Source organism: Charadrius vociferus, unplaced genomic scaffold (assembly GCF_000708025.1).
Source record: "Charadrius vociferus isolate BGI_N301 unplaced genomic scaffold, ASM70802v2 scaffold103, whole genome shotgun sequence".
Classification (NCBI taxonomy): domain Eukaryota; kingdom Metazoa; phylum Chordata; class Aves; order Charadriiformes; family Charadriidae; genus Charadrius; species Charadrius vociferus.
In genome coordinates this window covers 6,679,936-6,699,178 of record NW_009648061.1, presented here as the reverse complement: position 1 = coordinate 6,699,178, position 19,243 = coordinate 6,679,936, and the positions used below count along the sequence as shown (strand labels likewise).

General features: G+C 38.6%; 1 protein-coding gene across 5 annotated transcripts in view; it reads left to right on the top strand.

Annotated features, from left to right (window-relative positions):
- The window catches only part of DDC (dopa decarboxylase (aromatic L-amino acid decarboxylase)), a 59,214-nt gene that overhangs the window by 16,639 nt on the left and 23,332 nt on the right, over positions 1 to 19,243 (top strand). For 3 of the 5 annotated variants that reach the window (XM_009883783.1, XM_009883787.1, XM_009883785.1), the window contains 3 exons: positions 4,536 to 4,670; positions 8,034 to 8,177; positions 17,361 to 17,427. In XM_009883783.1, coding sequence (XP_009882085.1) covers positions 4,536 to 4,670; positions 8,034 to 8,177; positions 17,361 to 17,427 — 346 coding nt within the window. The remainder of the gene's footprint in view (positions 1 to 4,535; positions 4,671 to 8,033; positions 8,178 to 17,360; positions 17,428 to 19,243) is intronic. The other 2 variants (XM_009883786.1, XM_009883788.1) reach the window with 2 other exon arrangements.

Genomic DNA, 19,243 nt, shown 5'->3' with positions numbered 1-19,243 from the left:
GGCTGACAATGCTGGATTGCCCATAATTTTCATCAGAAACCAGTCAGTTTCAAGAATCGAAAGTGCTCTGTGTTCCTGCTTACGATGAAGTAATTTGTGCTGCAGATATTCTTGTCTTACTCTTGAAACAGTAATGACACAAATAAGAGAGTGTGAGGCAAAGGCAACATGAGCGTGTGAAAGTGCCAGTCATTCTCTTGGTAAATACCAAGTAATTATTGTGGTATTGGGTAAAACTGAGCCTGTGAAAATTGGCTCTTAATTACATTTGAAAGTCTATGTCAATAAGAAGCACTTTGTTGTTGTGTGCCGGATGACACTTGAAAATGGCAAAAGATGAAAGAAAATTTCACTTCAGATCTCTGGTGGACATGAACATCAGCTCTTGCTGATATTTCTTCCGCCTCTTGAGCCTGCTTGCCATGGCAACCTTTGTTTGCTTGCGGTAAAAGGAAAGGTATCATCATCCTTCACTTAATGCAGAATACAGCATTCAAGAGGAGAAAAAAACAGCTTTTAAAAATAAGTGAGAAAGCAACTTTCTTCCTGAAGCTCGTATCCTGCTGTTCGTTCTAGATAAACTGCTGAAAAGTGTACCTACTTTGAATTTTAAAGAGTTTTCTTGCTCTGCAAAGAACAAGTATTTTAAGGGTGCAAAAAAATGAGACTCAGCCTGTCTTTGGCCTAGCTAGGAACACTGCTGATTGGTCTTTCTTGTCGGTTAGTGTCCTAGTTTGAGCAATACAGGACTAATTTATCTTTCAGTAATTTTACTTTGCAGTAAAATCTCTTCTAATGCTAGGGAAAACTGCATATTTAGAAGACTCTAGAGTCTGAATTTGTGAAAATATTTACTTTATAGCCCGCTATGGTATGCAGGTTTCAAAGTCTCAGTGTTTTTGAGCTCGCCAGGTGCAGAGATGAGGAGGAGCGAGACCCGGGCACTTGACCCAAGCTGGCCAACAGCATTATTTCATACCATCAACATCACATTCAGCATAAATGAAAAAGTTTGCTGAGGAGTTTCTCTATTCCTTGACGGCTGCCATCCTGAGCACTTCTTGCGCCGGTGCTGGACCCCTGAGTCCTTCCTTCCCTCCCAAAGCCGTAGTCTTGCAGTGTCTGACATTTGCTGTCCACTGCTGGGAGTGCACAGCTTCCTACTGATAGAATTGGCTGAGTATATTCATTGTGTATTTTATATTGGTATCGGGATAAGTATTGGTTCTTTAGTGTTATTAATGTTAATTATTTAGCATTATTCTATTAAATCTGTTTATATTTCAGCCCTCAGGTTTCCCTGTTTTTCCTGATTCCCCTTCCTGGGTGGGGAGGGGTCATCGGGTTGGAGAACGATAGTCTAAATGACAATACATTGTTGTGGATTCCTCGAACCATAACAGTTAGCAAAGTAGTTCAAGAAGCAAGGTATTTTTTCCTCAAAAATATTTAGTGCAAGACTTCAGTGCAAAGAGAATAGAAGAGCCTTACTGACCAGGTTCTGCAAAGACCGTAAGCTTCAGTATAAAAAAGTTGACTTATGGAAACTGAAGGAAGGTGAAAAAGCCTACATCTATCATGAGACATCCAAAAGCATTTCCAGGTTGCTGGATTCAGGTGCCTTTAGGCTATGTACCAGTTCTATATCAGGAGGCAAGATTCAGCAGGCCCTTTCCTGTTCATCCTTGTTTCTGTGTAAGGAAATTCATACAAGAACTGTTGCATACCCTGGCTACACACCAGCTTGGATGAACAGCCAGGATGCTAGGATGTTTTGTGGCACTCCTTGGAAGTCTGAGGCTATTCTTGAGCCCAAGTCATTTGCGTGCCCAGCCAGGGCAGAAGAAAAAAAGCACCATTTTCTCCACATATATTTGAAAGATTTTCATGTATCCCCTTAAATATCTATTTTAATAAAATTAATAGTTAGTGTTATTTCCCACATATTAAATGCAAGGGTGCTAGAGCTAACTTTACTGTTAAGAACTGAAGTTTAGAAAGGTTGTTTTCAGTGACTTGCCCAATATGAGATGGAATTAGGTCTTGCAGACAGGCTTTATGTTGCCCGACTTCATTATGACTTCATACGGCTTACCCGAACATCACAATAAATTGCAGTGGTTTGCACAAATGAAAAGTATTTTCATCCACTGAATTGCTGGAAAGAGTATTTCAAGCAATATTTTCTGATAGTATAGGCCCATTATGCAGGTCTTCTGATTATGCAGGGTTCTTTCAAAGATTATATACTGCTTTTTTTTTAAAAAAAAAAAAAAGAAAAAAACAGTTTCTCAGAAAATAGGTGACATTTTTGACTGTAAAACATGCCTCACATCTGCTGGACACCCAGGACTGAAGTCATTATATTCTAGCTCACAGGACTGTCAGGAAGCACAGGTATTTTTTTCACTGTTACTTATATAATATTGTGCTGAGCACAGCAGAAATAGTTTTGCTAACAAAGACATGATGACAGAAGTTTCTTATCAGAAAACTTACACTGTGTGAGATTCATCTTGCGTTTTGTCAGATAAAGTTGAACACACAAGAAGGTACCTTTAGAGGAACCGTTTATCTTAGTCCAAAATATTTGCCTAAACTAGATTGAATTACTGCTTTCTGGATATGCTTACCTCTCTCCGCTGATTACTAAGGGACTCTAAACAATTATTTTATCTCAAATATTTAACTTTTAGACAGATAAAGTAAGATGAATCAGATCTTGGAAGTTCTTTATGTGTAAGATGAAGATAACTGTGTGCACACACTCTTGTATCATGAATTTTGAGAACTATGGACAGGCATGATTTCTTGGTGTTTAGATACTCTGATGAGTATTCTGAGTATCTGGCTACAGGCCGTATGCAGAATAAGATTACATGGGGAGATGGCTGAGTTATGTCTTCTGTAATTAATGGACATAATTTCCTTCACCCCTTGCCTCCACATGGAAGTTCTACCTTACTTGACCCAAGAGCAACATTTCTTTTCCTATACTGTTCTGTATCTGCAATATTTCCCTCTGTTGCCATAATGCTGTATGCAGCAGCAGCAATAAGAAATGCACACAACTGTCCCCAGCTCGTCTTTGTGCTCTGATGCAGACCTTGGGGTCTACATTCCTAAAATCCCACACCACCAGAAAAGCAGATAAAATATATTCATCGTGGCAATGCATTTAGTAAATGTTTAGGGACTGTCCTTTTTTCCTACTTACTCCGTTCATGAGGCTGTTGAATTTCAGCTGGATTGAGTTCGCTCACTGTTGAGGTGTTGACGTGTAGAAGGCAGCTTTGTCTCATATAAATAGCTCAGCTAACTTCAGTAGTAGGAGAAAGTCTGAGTTCACTGGGATCATTCTCATGTATGAAATCTGTAGGGTCAGGCACACCTCGAGGGAAGAAATAAGACTTCCCAAATATTTAAACATTGGTTGTAATTAGTAAGTATACACAGGTCTTCAGCAGAGGGAGGATACAATTTTGGTAGAGGGTGAGAAACATCACTGCAAAATTAGCTTGTTGACACTGGATATTTTTCTGAGACATACGTATTAATATAAGCAACTGTATTCATTGCAGTGTTTTGTGGTTGACAGAGGAAGATTCTCATGAAAATTGTTCAACTTTGAAAGTACCTAACAGCTCTATCTTGAATATGGAAACCCAAACCCAGAAATTTATGAATGTGTGTTTCCAAAATGTTACTTGCAGTTTAAAAGAGCAGTTTAGAGCATGTTTCATCTGCCTGTTCTAGAGGAAAACCATAAAAAGAATTTGTGGGAACTTGTATTCTCTTGTGAAATTTAAAGATCAATTGATACAAAGAATTCCCCTCTTTGTTGTCACAGAGCATCCAAGACACATTTTAAACTCATGTTTTGTGAGTCAAAGGGCACTTCAGAAATAGTGTGTGACTGTTCCTTTCATCTGTGTGTTTTTGATGAAGAGCATGTACATAACTAATACTTTGAAATTCAGTTAGCTATATTGAATCACAGCTTTTTTGCTTTTTCTCTTTTTTTTTTTTTCTCTTTTAGCCACAATAATTGACTTGCCTAGGGTAACTCTAAATATTAAATAAGCATTATAATTATGAATGTTGTTTGACAGAAATGAGAGTTGGCAGTCAGATTCTGATGGAAGTTAAATGTGCAGAAATCCACAGTAACAGAAATCAACAGTTACTTTGGCGTTGTTGCTGGTTAGCAAATGACTGGTGCCTGCTTCAAGAGCCTTTTCATATGCATTTAAGTCTGTGGATCCAGCTTTCTAGCACTGATTGCAAGGCTGGTGCCTAAACTAAACAAGAATAGAGATTAAAGAGAACAGACAGAGAGGCATCAGGACGGAGGAGACCAAGATCAAATAGAGATTCCTCCCTTGCTGTAACACATATTCTTAAAAAGCATGCGATTGCTCAGTTTCTCCTATGCAGTTTCTGTTAACAACTTTGCAGATTCATACAGAAGAAAATGTTGCTTTTCTTCTTCTGGAATTTCTACCTTTTGAACCTTCCTTCAATTTGTCCCACAGGGAAGTGCAAGCGAGGCCACCTTGATTTCACTGCTTGCTGCAAGAACAAAAGCCATCAGACGGGTGCAGTCAGAAAAGCCTGAGCTAACAGAAGCAGACATCATGGGTAGGCTGGTGGCCTACGCTTCTGATCAGGTGAGTTACCGCTCAAAAACATGGAAACGTGGGCTCTCTGCTTAACAGTTTCAGCCATCTCAGTACACAGGTGACTTTGGATTGGTGACTATTTGGCCTTGCTGATTTAAATCTTACTGTACATCCTAAGAAGGGTGGAATCTCACATATGCTACCATAATAGAAAGAGTAAATTTCTGGAGGTCAGTGTTATATAAGTATTGCTTCTTCACAAAAAGAGCTCATTTGAAGTAAATAAAGATACTTGAGTAAGGTATTAATTTCAGTTGTATTGAGTAAGTCTAGAGCATCTTTTGTTACATCTAGGCTTGTGTGTCCATGTGTGCACACATTTTTTTCCTCCTACATACACATGCGCAAACAAAGACACATACATACTCTCCCTGTATGCATGCATGGGTGCGGGTGCATGCACACAGACAATGCTAGTGCACCAATATAAAGCAAATTGGTCATAGTATTTGAAGAAGCCTAAAACATTATTATTTTTTAAAAGAAAAAAAATCCTAAGATCTCCATGTATCCATACAGCTAAGAAGTCTTCTGAGAAAACAGAAAACATAATCCTTGATTTCTGACTGTGAGTGGTATTTAGCAGACTGAGTTAGGCTAAATTCTCAGCAAGCCAGGACCATGAGAGGCTTTCACTGTTAATGAAATCAAATTTTAGTCTTCTGAGTTCTGCTGCTCTTACTTTTTTGACACACTAATCCTACTGAAGGGCCAAGCAATGTTGCTTCTCTCAATAGCTGTGATGTTTTCTTATCTTAATGTCAATGAGATAGAAGAAAATTCTTCAGTATTTGGTGTTTAGTTTGAAGTAATATCTGGTTATGCAGAACAAAATGCCCAGATTTCAGGCTTACCTTGATTTACTACTAACTGTATGTTAAAAAGCACTGGAGAACAAGTTAAAAGTACACTTGCTGTTTGCTGGTGGGAAGAGGCACTACACTTGTAGGGTGAGAACAGTCAGGACAAGAAAACATGAGGAAAGATAACTGGTTTCAAAAGGCACAAAGGATATTTGTCCTTTTTTTGTCTGAGACTCTAAGGTCTGTGCTGCACAGACCGCCAGTCCCAGAGCTCAAACTCTGACCCAGTGATGCACAAAACCTTTTACTTGTTTTCATTTTTGGTCCCGTGTAAGTGGCTGACCTGAAATGAGGACTGACAGGCCTCTCTGCCTACTGAAGGTCAGAGGATCTTATGTTTATACAAGGATTTGCCTTAAGATATTGCTGACCTTTCAAAGCAGATTGTTGCAGAGCTCACCGGTCCTTCTGCATTAAGAACAGACCTGTGTGACTCATAGGCAATAATCCACAAAAGAAAGTAAGCCTAAGCCTTTCTGTGGGAGAGAAAACCATGTACCGACAGAGCACAACGCTGCAAGAATGTATTAGGAAGGAGGTAACAAGTTGGCTGGTCAGGAGACCCAGAGCAGATCTCATATATCTTGGGACATCATTTCAGCTTCTTGGCATTTTGCGAAAATCGTTATCCCACTGAAATCATTTTGCTTTGTGTTAATGAGTACAGAGCAGGACTGGCAACAAAGCTTTCCCAAATAGCTACTTGGGGGTTTGGAGACAACAGAAGAGGATCCCTGTCTGTTGTAGTGCCTGGGTTATCCTGACCGAGGCTCCTCTTGCAAGGGATACTGAATGTGAGACCTGGGAGCTGAGAGGAGGATCCAGTTACCCCTGACTGTTTGGGACCGGGACAGGGATCAGGGTACTTTTTTTGATACTCACAAATTTTCTCAGGTAATTTCCTTCATCAGCCTTTTTTTGCCATGTTTATTTGGCTACCTTAAGACCACTCGTTTCACTGATTTCTGTTTGGTACCTTGCTCTCATCGAGGGTAGTGGGAGATTCCCAAGTACCTTGCTGAGAACCAGGAATTCCATGGAGCAGCAGGTCACTAAAGATTTGTTATAATGGAAAGCATCTCGGCAGTTTTAACCTTAAGACTGTGAATGGATGTAGTTATCAGAGAGCATCACTACAATTTTGGAGGCTTGAGGAAGGAAGTTCTGACTGGCTAACAACCTCAATTTATTGTTGTAGTTTGCTTATTTACAATTTTTGCATAAATCAGTTATAAAGTACCTCTTGCCATTGTGCACTTGAATGAAGTGTGGTATTGCTGTGGTACACACATTGTTTTTCACTTCAAAAGCAGTTAATTATATTTCAGGTCTAGACTTCTATATTTTCTCAAGCTGGTGCCTAATTAGTTTGCCAAAGTACTTTAACAAGAGGCACTGCTGAGATGCAAGTTAATAGTCAATCTGCCTTTAAGATGCGTGATTCCAGGAATATGTGAAGTTGAAAGGCAGAAACTTTTTCTTCATCTGGTCTTGTTCAACCTGTTTTGGCTTAATCTTTTCTGTGATTATATGCTAAATTAGAATAGAATTAGTAAGCACTCTTGTAGACACTAGTAAGAAACAACAAGGGTAGGATGGAGATTATGAATGAAAATAATCACGATATGAAAAGGTGAGGAATTTTTCCTTTCAAATTAATGATGATTAATGAAATTGTAGAAAGTGGAAGGTAAAATAACTTCTTTTGGGTTTAGTTATGCTCTAAAGGAGAGTATTTTGTAGCTAAACATACCTTTTACTGTTAATAGAGTCATTATACTATTGTACTTCACAAATTTATAACAATTTCTTAGTGATATCTTTGTTTTTATTTACTGAGATTTACTTTATGTTCTAAAAAATATTATTTAAGGGGAATTAAAATAAAATGGGTTATAAATAAAATAACATATTGGGAATGATCCTTAATTGCCTACCAAAATGAATGAATGATTGAACCACAATTTATTCTGTAGGTAGTCTAAAAAAATGGTAATGTAAGAAAATATCTCAGTCTATACCATACCGTGATGTATATTTTTTTAGGGTTCAGCAAAGCTGTATGCCATGAAAATACGCTAGTGAGCAACTGAATCATTATCAGGCAAGCTGATTATCTGCATGTCTTTTGGTTGATTTGGAGCCAAATCCTGGAGCTCTTAATCAATCCTACCTAATTGTGAATATGTTAATTAAAGCTCTCACTAAGGTTAATTGAACTCTTGTCTGAATGACGCCATGGTAATGGTTTGAAGAATAATTCAGGGTTCCTATTAGTGTATTTGTGTGTGTATATGTATGTATGCGTGTTTGTCTGTCTGTCTGTGTGAAAGAGGGAGAGGTACGTATCTGTTACATGCCAGCAACAGTCCCAGGGTCTCAACTGTTGCTTTACTTGAAAGAAATGATTTTTTATTTTCAAATTCAAATGAACTACTTACATTCCAATAGAAGGTATCTGTCTTAAAACCTGCCCATTTCCTTGTAGGCTCATTCGTCAGTGGAAAGGGCTGCATTAATTGGTGGTGTGAAGATTAAAAATGTTTCTTCAGATGATACATTTAGTGTTTGTGGTTCAGCCCTAAAGAAAGTTTTGGACGAAGACAAAGCTTCCGGTCTTATCCCATTCTTTGTGAGTACTGGTTTTTAGTTAATCAGTGGATTTATTGCTTCTGATAAGCTATTTCTGACATGAGTAGATGATCTCAGCCCTAACAGAGGGATCGATAGGCTACCTAGCTAGAATACTAGGACGGGTTTCAGGAGTGTTCTTCACGCGCATTTCTGTGCAGTATAAGCAAGTCATTTGAGCAGCTGGTTGCACTTCTCAGCAAAAATGATGTTTTAAAAAGGCTTAAAGTTATGTTGGACAGTTGAATAAATGGAGGTGAATTTTGTAGTTGCATGTAATCCTGCAATCCTCCTAACACTTGAATTCTGAACCACCTCTTTTACAAAGGTATACTTTTATTTTTCGGGTTCTAACTTGCGTACACATAAAACAAGTTTAAAGGCAATAAATTAAATGATGGAACCTCAGAATTAAGCATTTTTAAGACAAAATAGTTTCTTCTCCTCACTATTTTAGCAAAGAAGTCAACCTCCATAATGTACCCCAAAGATCAGCAAGATCTGACGTTGTCAGACAGGTATGAGTATGTGACTTATCTCTAACAGATGAGCTATAGGGAATCTGGCTGTGGAAGTCTAAAGGTGTCGTTGTTTATTGTTAAATATCCATTTTCCTTTCCAGAGATTCCTCCTTCCACAGCAGTCCAGCAAAAGCAAATGTTTATATCTCAGTAGCTAAAGCTCATAATCCCCCAATTTTTGACACAGAACAGTGTTAGATCGGATACAATTCTAAAGTTTCGTTCTACTATAAGATCAAAAAGAATATTGGCTTATTCAATAACATCTACTCCTCCTGTCAGTTCAGAACAACATATTTCAAGTTGAAGCAAGATTTTGCCATTTGTTTTTTCATGGAATAAGTAGCCTCTGTTGTGTTTTTGTAGATCATCAACAATTTTTTTGCTCGTTTCCAAGCATTATGCCTCTACAAACTTGATATAGACCGTGATCTATATAGATCTGTAAAGGGGTATAATATGCTACCAATAATATGTTTTTACTGGCCTCCATTGAACAAAAATGGGAGGGAAAAAGAACTATTTTAGAAACCGAGAACTTTAGAAATGTGATTGTTTTAAGAGAGTCAAAAATATGTCATGATTTTTTTCAGAAAAGTCATACTTGACGATGATTTTTCCTTTTCTTTCATGTGGTAACATTTTGAAAAGAGCTAATGTGACTTAAATTTCTATTAAATGTTTTCAGAAGAATTAGCAGATTAAGCTTGCTTATAGTTGTGGATAAGTGTCAAACAGGACAAAGAAGCTTAAATTTCACGAAGCTTTTTTGAAAACGTAATGATTTTACTTGTTATTAACCTCTAGTATCTGGTTTTGTGTAGTATAAGGATGAATAGGGTGAAAAGTGTTTTTCATACGTGCAGAATGCTGCTGATTTCCAGCCTGGCTAGAACTAGTGAGTCCTTGGGATGACCGGGCACATCCCATCAATTGCTTTCTGATATAATATGACTATGGCTGAGAAACAAAGCATCTAAAAGGCTGCCTAAATGAACTTTCTTCTGTGTGCTGCACATATTGAAGTGGAGATGTGCCATAAGGCATGTTTTATTTGTCTGTTATATGGTACCAGCTCGTAATATCTTGTATAAGATTCTACTTGTTTGTCTTATTGTTAATTTTAAACAATTAGAAGTGCAGCATTGTATCACATCTCGGTGCTCTAATTAAAAATTTAACGTGGTTTTTCCTCATCTTTTGTCCATTAACAAAAAAATGCAACTTGCCTCTCATAAATATTCATCCCTTATTAATTTATCTTTGTGTACCAAGAAGAAATAAAAAATTCTGGCTTATGCATTCAGTGACACCTTTACAAAGGGTGATTTAACTGTTGTTTTTCTTCATCTGTTTGCTTAGCTGTGCAAAACAGGCTTTCAAAGACAGTAAAGGCTCAGCCTGAGTTAATATGGCCTGTGCCAGGTCTTCCATTTATTTGTATACATAAAACATGTCAGCTTAGATTAAACTAGATCTCATTATCCTTATGGTTGGCCTCTTAACTCAAAAGGTGTGTTAATTCTCTGTCATGCTGAGCAGCAGTCCATGCACTGTATTTATGCTCCCTTTTCTGGCTTGCAGATTGCAAAAGCCTTTCCATTTCTTTTGTTCTTGAGTAATTTGGTGCTATTTTATTTTGCTGTGGTGACAAAGATATGCACATTGCCAAGGAAACACCTTACGCCACTTTATTCCTTGTCTCCCCGTATTCACTGATCCTTCACTAAGGGGAGTGATTCAACATCAAAGCAAAAAGTTTAACAGAAGAAATTCTGCCTGAAGAGACAGCAGACATCATTCCGAATGCAGAGATCTCGGTTACATCCAAGCTGATGTAGTCTCCCTTATCAGAAAAAAAAAAAAAGTTTTGTAGGGGATTGAAAAGAAAATACAAGCAAATTACAATGCCTTCTAGGCATGATCCTCCTCTTATATTTAATGTATAGATGAGGAGTCATTAGACCAAACTTGATAGAAGTGCTTTGCTTATAGAGGTGAGTGGAGAATCAGGGGTGCGTTTGCTTGATGTGAAACAGGTTCTCTCATTTACAGAAGTCTGGTAATTATAGGTTTGATTTTCACATACACAGGATTTGGCAGCCAGCCTTTTGTGGGAGTGGCATTGCCTTTAAAATACATCTTTGAAATCCTATCCACCATCAATACCTTTTAGCACTAGTAACGTGTATATCATTTTGTTCCATGAAGGCTATTGCCAATTAGTGTACCCAGACCTCTACTTTTGTTTCCTTTTATTATTTCTGAGTTTGGACTTGTGTTCATTTATCTCTTTCAAAATCCTTTTGCAGAAATTGAAACAGAGATATTTTCATATAATAAAGCAAGCAGACTGTGCAAACAAAGCACTTAACTGTGTCAGGTGTGGAGGCACTAAAGTTGCCACGATTTACCGAGAAGCAATTTCCAAGTGTGGCTGATATGCAGCCCTTCAACTGGCCACCAGTTAAAGGGGAGCTTTAAAGCATGTGCTGAAGTCATGTCCATTTCATTAATTATAAACACTGACTGGTGGTTAAGCACACGCATAAATGCCTTTCTCAGTTGGGCCCTAAGCTCCCAGCTTGAGACAGGCCTCTGCATTGAATGAATGTTGACCGGGATGCTCAAATATGGATACCACTAAGTTAAGCACTGCTAAATTCAGAGGTAGGGTCCACCGCATTCAAGCCTAGTTCACTTGAATGTGTATAAGTATATATATTGCAGCTGGGATATATATGGTACAATATACTTCAACAAGCTCATCTAGTATAAAGCTGCTATAACATGATCACCTTGCTGCTGAACAACGGCCCAGCATGAAATCTCTCCGACTCTAGCTGAAATGACTCTTCCGAATGATGATCTGCAGGATATTGAGAAGCAGGCTGTATCCGGACTCACTCGGGAAACAATAAATCAGAATTAGACTGACAGAGGAGCCATCTTTTCAGTAGAAGTTAACGCTTAGATCCTGACCACAGATTCCCATTTGGAAGAAGCATTCTCGAGATATGTACAGGCTTCTAGGGTGATGTTTCTTAACCCACAGTTTGTGAACGATTGCTGTTCCATAAAATACGGAATGGTGGCTTAGTAAACTGTTGCAGTTTTCTTCAAGCCACAGACATTCTCCTGAGTGCAAGCTGGCAAACAACGGAGTAGGAGAAAATAAAAATAGTAAGAGAACATTGAAAGTTCTGCCTCATTTTAGTTTATTGCAAATGAAAAGCTTTGTGGTGAAACTGTGCAAAATGTATCCACATCTTTTTCAAAAGCTGTAGGAGGTCTTCCAGTTGAAAAGATTGAGAGTCATTGCTCTCAGGCATCATAAAGATTCATGCATGTTGCCTGACACATCTCTTGATTTCAGGAAAGTAATACATGAGATGACTGAGGCAAGCATTTTAGCTGCTTTGCATTCGCAACCAGGGCTGAGTCAAATTTGAAGTGCACAACCTGAAAAGGATAAGGCCTGCAGGCTGTACTGAGCCAGCAGTCCCATTTCTGTGTTGCAGCCTGTCCCCCGCCCTTTGCACAAATGTGATTTTGCCGGTGTTATACAGGTTGCAAATTGAGTTAGATTCATTGTGTAGTACTGGGGCAGGGTAATGAGAGTCCTGAAAAGAGCAGATGCTGTCACTTTAACTGGTTTCTGAGAATTAAAACAAGTAGCTTGGAGGCTTAGACACTTGCAGAGAGTACAACAAAATTATTTTAGAAACTGAGGTATACTTTACAGAATAAGCTGTTATTTAAACAACTAAGCATGTGTTTGAACTCATATAATCTCTCATTGAAGCAACATACTCCTTATCCCCATTAGAAGAAGAATACTTTTACTGCAGTACAACACTAATAACAATAATGTGTAACTTTCTGTTGTGAAATCTCCATCATGAATTTAGTTGCTGGACTAGCTAATATAATTTCACTCTAATCTTTTCAGAAAGTCCACGCCATATTATCATAAAACATACCTATAAAAGCAGAGCTAAGACTATAGTGCACTCTTTATTTGGGTATTTTCCAGTCCAATGGGTTAACCCCTATTCTTTATGTATATAGAAAAATTAGAATTTTCAGCATGGTATCCTCTATTTCTTGTGACCCAATTTGTAGATCTATAGTTCAGCAAAAGATTAAATGCACATTTCTCCTGATTGTGCCAACATCTTAGGTAGACAATAGTGCAATAAATGTAATTTCACTCCATACACGCATGCCCTCTTAGTAAAAAAAAGGAGAAAACTTACTCCTTTTAAAAAAAAATTCCTACAATCTTTTTAAAGCAACCTCCCTCAAAGGATGATTAAACTTCCAGAGAAATCATAAACGTACCTCAAGGCACTGTAATTATTCTGTTCTTCTCATGTGTCTCAGGAATATGGGAAGGCTCAGTATAGATAAAGATTAGATTATTTTGAGGGAAAAATGTGTTAGCAGCAAAATTTTATTAACTGTATATTCAATGTACTTCTAATTTTCAGAACTGTATTTGTTTCAAATCCAGGTTCTTAGCAGCTTGATATGGAAAAAATACTGAATTGTCCCTTTCTTATTTTAATAGCAACTTTTCCCATAGCCAATATTTTTTATTGGTGCAATGAAACGTGATTATAGTTATTAATATGGCTGTAATTGTGAATTTGGGGGGAACATGTGCACTGCCAGGGCTAAAATGTTTTCAGGGTTCTATATGACTACATTTAATCAGGTCTGCCCTATACAAAGGCAGGATATGACTTCCTCTAAGAGTGTATATAAATTTATAAGAATTGAGTACTATCCGAGTACTTTCCATTAAACAGAAAAATTCAACTCCCTACAACAATTTAAAATGTCTCTGATGTATATGATATAATATAGATGCAGAAATGTTCAAAAGTCTACTTAAAAGAGAGATGTTACCTCTCTAGCAATAGATTATTATAGTTCAATATTCTTGGGATGTATAATTTTAAATTTCTGGCTTTTTGAATGCACATCCACCTGCCCTTTTTACTGGATGTTTATGTTAGTGTGGGATTTCCTAGAAATTTTGAAAAATCTAGTTTAATAAGTAGTAAAACCACTGTCTCTCACTTTGCCTGAATTCTCTAAAAACCTGGAACTTGCAAATGAAAATCTGATCACATTTATTCAACTCTTTGTCTCATAATCAGATTATTTTTTCCAAGATGTCGGGCCTTTCTAGTGTGTTGTTGCCACTTTATTTCATAGAATGAAAAGATGAAGAAAAAAGCTTCATAGTTAGGGAAGCCCCAGAGGGAAAACCAACTCTTAGTCCTGAGATGTGTACAGAACCTGCTTCAGGATCTGACTGTGGATGGTTTGTAACAGTCTCCAATATCCAATAGTTGGTAGAAGTGAAAAAGTCAAGGGATCCTCAACTTGAAAGCGGGTGACAACTTATGAATGAGGATGAGTGTGCAAGGAAACAAATAGTGTAAAATGTTAATGTCTAAGTGGGGACCAGTGACGAGTGGCATTCCTCAGGGGTCAGTACTGGAATCGGTGCTGTTCAGCATCTTTGTTGGTGACATGGGCAGTGGGATTGAGTGCACCCTCAGCAAGTTTGCTGACGACACCAAGCTGTGTGGTGCGGTTGGCATGCCGGAAGGAAGGGGATGCCATCCAGAGGGACCAGGACAGGCCGGAGAGGTGGGCCCGTGCAAACCTGTTGAAGTTCAACAAGGCCAAGTGCAAGGTCCTGCACCTGGGTCAAGGCAGTCCCAAGCACAAATACAGGCTGGGCAGAGAACAGATTGAGAGCAGCCCTGAGGAGAAGGACTTGGGGGTGTTGGTTGATGAGCAGCTCAACATGAGTCGGCAATGTGCGCTCACAGCCCAGAAGGCCAACCGTATCCTGGGCTGCATCAAAAGAAATGTGGCCATCAGGTCGGGGGAAGTGATTTTGTCTCTCTACTCCTCTCTCGTGAGACCCCACCTGGACTACTGCGTCCAGCTCTGGGGCCCCCAGTGTAAGAAGGACGTGGTCCTGTTGGAGCAGGTCCGGAGGAAGGGCCATGAAGATGATCAGAGGGCTGGAGCACCTCTCCTATGAGGACAGGCTGAGAGTGTTGGAGTTGTTCAGCCTGGAGAAGAGAAGATTCCGGGAGACCATAGAGCAGCCTTCCAGTACTTATAGGGGGGCTACAGGAAAGCTGGGGAGGGACGCTTTATCAGGGAATTTTTACAAGGGCATGTAGTGATGGGACGAGGGGGTAATGGTTTTAAACTTAAAGAACGTAGATTTAAATTAGATATTAGGAAGAAATTCTTGCTGAGAGGGTGGTGAGACACTGGAACAGGTTGCCTAGAGGAGCTGTGGATGCCCCATCCCTAGAGGTGTTCAAGGCCAGGCTGGATGGGGCTTTGAGGAACCTGGTCTAGTGGGAGTTGTCCCTGGCCATGGCAGGGGGGTTGGAACTCGATGATCTTTAACTTCCAACTCTAACCATTCTATGATTCTATGAAAATATTGGTAGCTATCAAGCAGTCTGTTTAATTAGAGTAGAAATACTTAGTGCAAATATGTATCACCTTTTAAAAAAGAAAGAAAAAAGACGCTCCTGAAAAAGCTGGTGTCCTTTAACTTTTGAGAAATGGGAGGTCCTAGAATTAATGAGATACCAGTGAAACACAGGAGAGACAGCATCTGAATGTCCAAGCTAGAAGAATAGAAAAGAGCATATTCTTGGCAAGTGAAACGTGATATTAGGCTAAAACAGATTATAGAATTTTAGCAAACTATTTGCTACTGGCATAATAACATGAAATTATTTTTCTCAGAAGTAGAAAGCTTGTTGTACTAGAGAGAGAGACTGAGAGCTGAAAGCAAGTAAGGCCATATCAGGTAATGTAAACATGAACAAAATCCTTTGCTACTGAAGTGCTTACTCACATCGTGATGACTTAACAGAACAAGCAGAAAGTCCACCCTGTTCCACACACTTGAGCCACCAACTGCACCTCTCAGCTGGGCACCAGCAACATGTCCCCATCCTGCAACAGCTCCACAGCTAAGGCAGCAATGACAACAACACATGCTGCTCTCCAATGAGGACATTCTCTAGTATAGCAGAAGACCTACTGTACTGGACAAACTAAGAAGATGCGTAAGAAATTTAAGATATTACTTGGCATGTTGGATGAGCCAGAGAAGACCAATGCAGAGGAGGAACCACTGGAAACATTTCCTGATGGTTTCACTCCTGCTGCAAGGGAGACAGGGAACCCAAAGGCCCTGCGTACCTACTTGGTATGGAGCTGTGAGACAAAAGTGCACTGTCTGGAGTTTTAATGTATAATTGTATCTATGTTTTGCTATGACAGTATGTTTGTTTCTTGAAAGGTCTAGTGGATGGACAAGTATCATCTAGGCGTTCGTTTGTCTTCTTCTAGGTCTTGTCATGAATTCACTGAGGGACACGAACACACACACACACATGAAAAATGTGGCTAGTTGCAAATATAGAGGGAATAACAGTGAAAGCAAAAGATAGGGCATTGACAGTGTACTTGGCAGAAAAAGTAACCAGAAGTGCAAAAATAAACCCCCCAAATTTTACATATTTATAGTCATCTCCTGGCTGTACTATAGTTTGTGTGTGACCTTGGATAAATGATCTAATTCCTTCATACTTCAATACTCTAACTAAAAGCCAGCATACTTTATTTGCCTATTTAAGCTGTTAAGTGTCTTTTATTATATAAAAACCCAGTACAAGGCAAAAACCAGACCCATCTTTTATTAGTTCTTATAAAAATGAGACAGGGTGTTTAAAACCTAAGTGTAACAATGAAAAATAAAATAATGTCAGTTTATATGCACTTGGTACTTGGTTTTGGGGGTTGTAATGCTACCTGCATATTCCCAGTAAATTACCATAGCTCATTTTCACCTAGTTTTATTCTCTTTCTACTGTGAAACTTCGGCATTTTTGTTGCTTCGGCTTTTAGCCCACTGGTCATGCAGCAGGACACATTTAATGAGACATTAACAGAATGAAGGAAAAATGGTTCCAGTATTTTAGGATGAATTTGGGAGAAAAAGTTTCTCTGGGAACAAAACTCTTGCAAACCTGCTAGTGAACATACGCTACTCTTGAACAGGTCCCAGGCTGCGGATCCATTGAGCATAAATCAGTCACAAGTCTCTGTTACAGAGCTGTGGCTCTTTAATTTAGGCAGTAACATTTTATGATCCATTCGGTCAACAGGAATTCCAGCACCTTTAAGTTGCTCAAGTTCAGAGCTTGCTTATATACCATAAATTGCAAATCATTTTGATGATAATTGCGTATGTGAGGTTAGTATTGGGCCACATGATAAGCATGTGGAACACATTGAAAATATATAAAATATAGCATTAATATAATACTGTGACTATATTACATTATTTATCAGTAAATTTTATATTAACATTCAATTTTATGTGTCTGTCTCAATGGATGCTTATGAGAGCTTTGAAAAAAAATTAGATTCTCAAAAGTTCCACTGAAGGATAGGTATTGGTGAAAATCAATTTATTTTGCTCTATATAATCTATTTTCTCTGTTTATTGTTGCCTTTACAGACAGTTTTCTTCATTTGATAATTTTCTTTGCTGTAACACTTAATTTTTTTTTTACCTTTGTTTTTTTTTGGCTCTGCAGTTCTGTGCAACACTTGGAACCACACCTTGCTGCTCCTTTGACAAACTGTTAGAACTGGGTCCTATTTGTAAGTCTTTGCTGCTACTTTCTAAAATTACAGATACCAGTTTAAGCCATGCTGAGTCATTTCCAGGTCATTATGCAGCATCAGTGTCCAAATTCAATAAGGCTACTTATAGATGAGACCTTCAGTTACAGTTTTCATTCTAATATTAGGTCAAGCAGCAAGCAAGCTTGCGTTCTCAAATCATTAAAGAGTACAGAGGCCATTGCCTGAAGGCTTTTTTTGGGGGGGAGTGGTGTGGTATTTTGGAACACTGTCAGTTAAAAAATACTGTAAGTGCTTCAGTTTGTAACGTTTTTCTTCAAGCCCTTCTACCTGCAAGTGCGTCTAAAGCAGTGGTGAAGACCAGGGAAAAACTGAACTCAAATTCTCCTCTGCACCGAGTATTTTCTTTCTGTCCAGTTCTAATGACTATAAACAGCAGGGAAATATGCACCAAAAATCCACATGTATTCTCCTTAAGCCTTCCTCTTCCTTCCCCGATTTCCTTTCTCTTGCAAGAAAACAGGACAAGTACCAGGGTGTTTAATACGGTGACCGAGTCATGGACTCTTCATAAATATTTCTGTGCTGTGGTCTGTTGTGCCAAGCTTTGGTCTGCAGCAAGGCTTGGTCGAAAGCACACACTTGCTGCCTGATGAAAATGCAGCCGAAGCGCGCCATATCCATCCAAGTGTACACTTAGAACAGGAAATTTATAGCTATCAGAAATTGGAAGCAGCCTCATAGAAACATGGCTAGATTTGATGTTCAGGTGGAGCCTAAACCATGGGGTTTTCGTGGTGGTGACTTGCTCTGTGAGGTTTCCTGCCCTTCAGCACAAGCCCCAGAGACTCAGCTTCTCCCACTCCTTTCTAAAATGGTTTCTAGTAGTCTGCTTAGCAGCTAGAGACTATTTTCCTGTTCAGGTTATTCCCATAGACCTGGCATAATAAAATGGTGACAACAATACTTTTAGGGATAGCAACTAATGATGTTTGTTTCATCAGCTGCTCTCAGTGATTTCCTGCTTGAGCAGCAGAAGCCAGCAGAAGGATTAGGCACTGCTCAAATCATGTCTCACACTAACTTTTCTGTGTGCAGGTGAATTTTCTTCTTAATATAGGTGAGCAGTAGTCCTATGAAATAAAGGCAGTGTCTCAAACCAAGTATATTAAATAATCAGTTGAACTTTGAACATGTTTTCAAATAAATGTAAGTCATGGATGTTATGAATAATATTTTATAGCTTTCCAGACATTTATGCAAAAAGACAATGTAGTTCACAAGAATGAAAATTCCAGCATGAATTCCGTGCCCAATTGCAGATTTGAACGGATATGCCTCTGTATGTGGAAATATCATCAGAATTATTTGGTTACCAGTGTAAAGATGTTATGTGGGCTTCTCATAGACCAGAATTGTTACCGTGTGCATTAATACAGGTGATCTATAGCAGAGTGTGAATACTACATTAAAGAGAATACATGAGAGGTTCATGTGCTAAAATATTTCTGCAGAAACCATTCAGTGACTAATCAAAACTAGCACTTTCTTAACCTTTCAATGCTTGCTCTTGCATGTGTCTCAGTCCTTGAAATAAATAGCTTGCTGCGCATAGTTCAAAAGCATGCATATGCACATATATCAGTATGTAAAAAATACTGTTTAGAAACATGTTTGTGATTCATGAGTTAGAAGTGGGGAGCACAGCTAAAACTCTAGCTCCTCTAGCTAAAGTAGATAGTTTTATTACCGTAGAAATGATAACTGCATCTCTAGATACATCTTGTTAAAGCGTATTTTATAATAGTTCTTAAATCAATATAATTTAGTATTT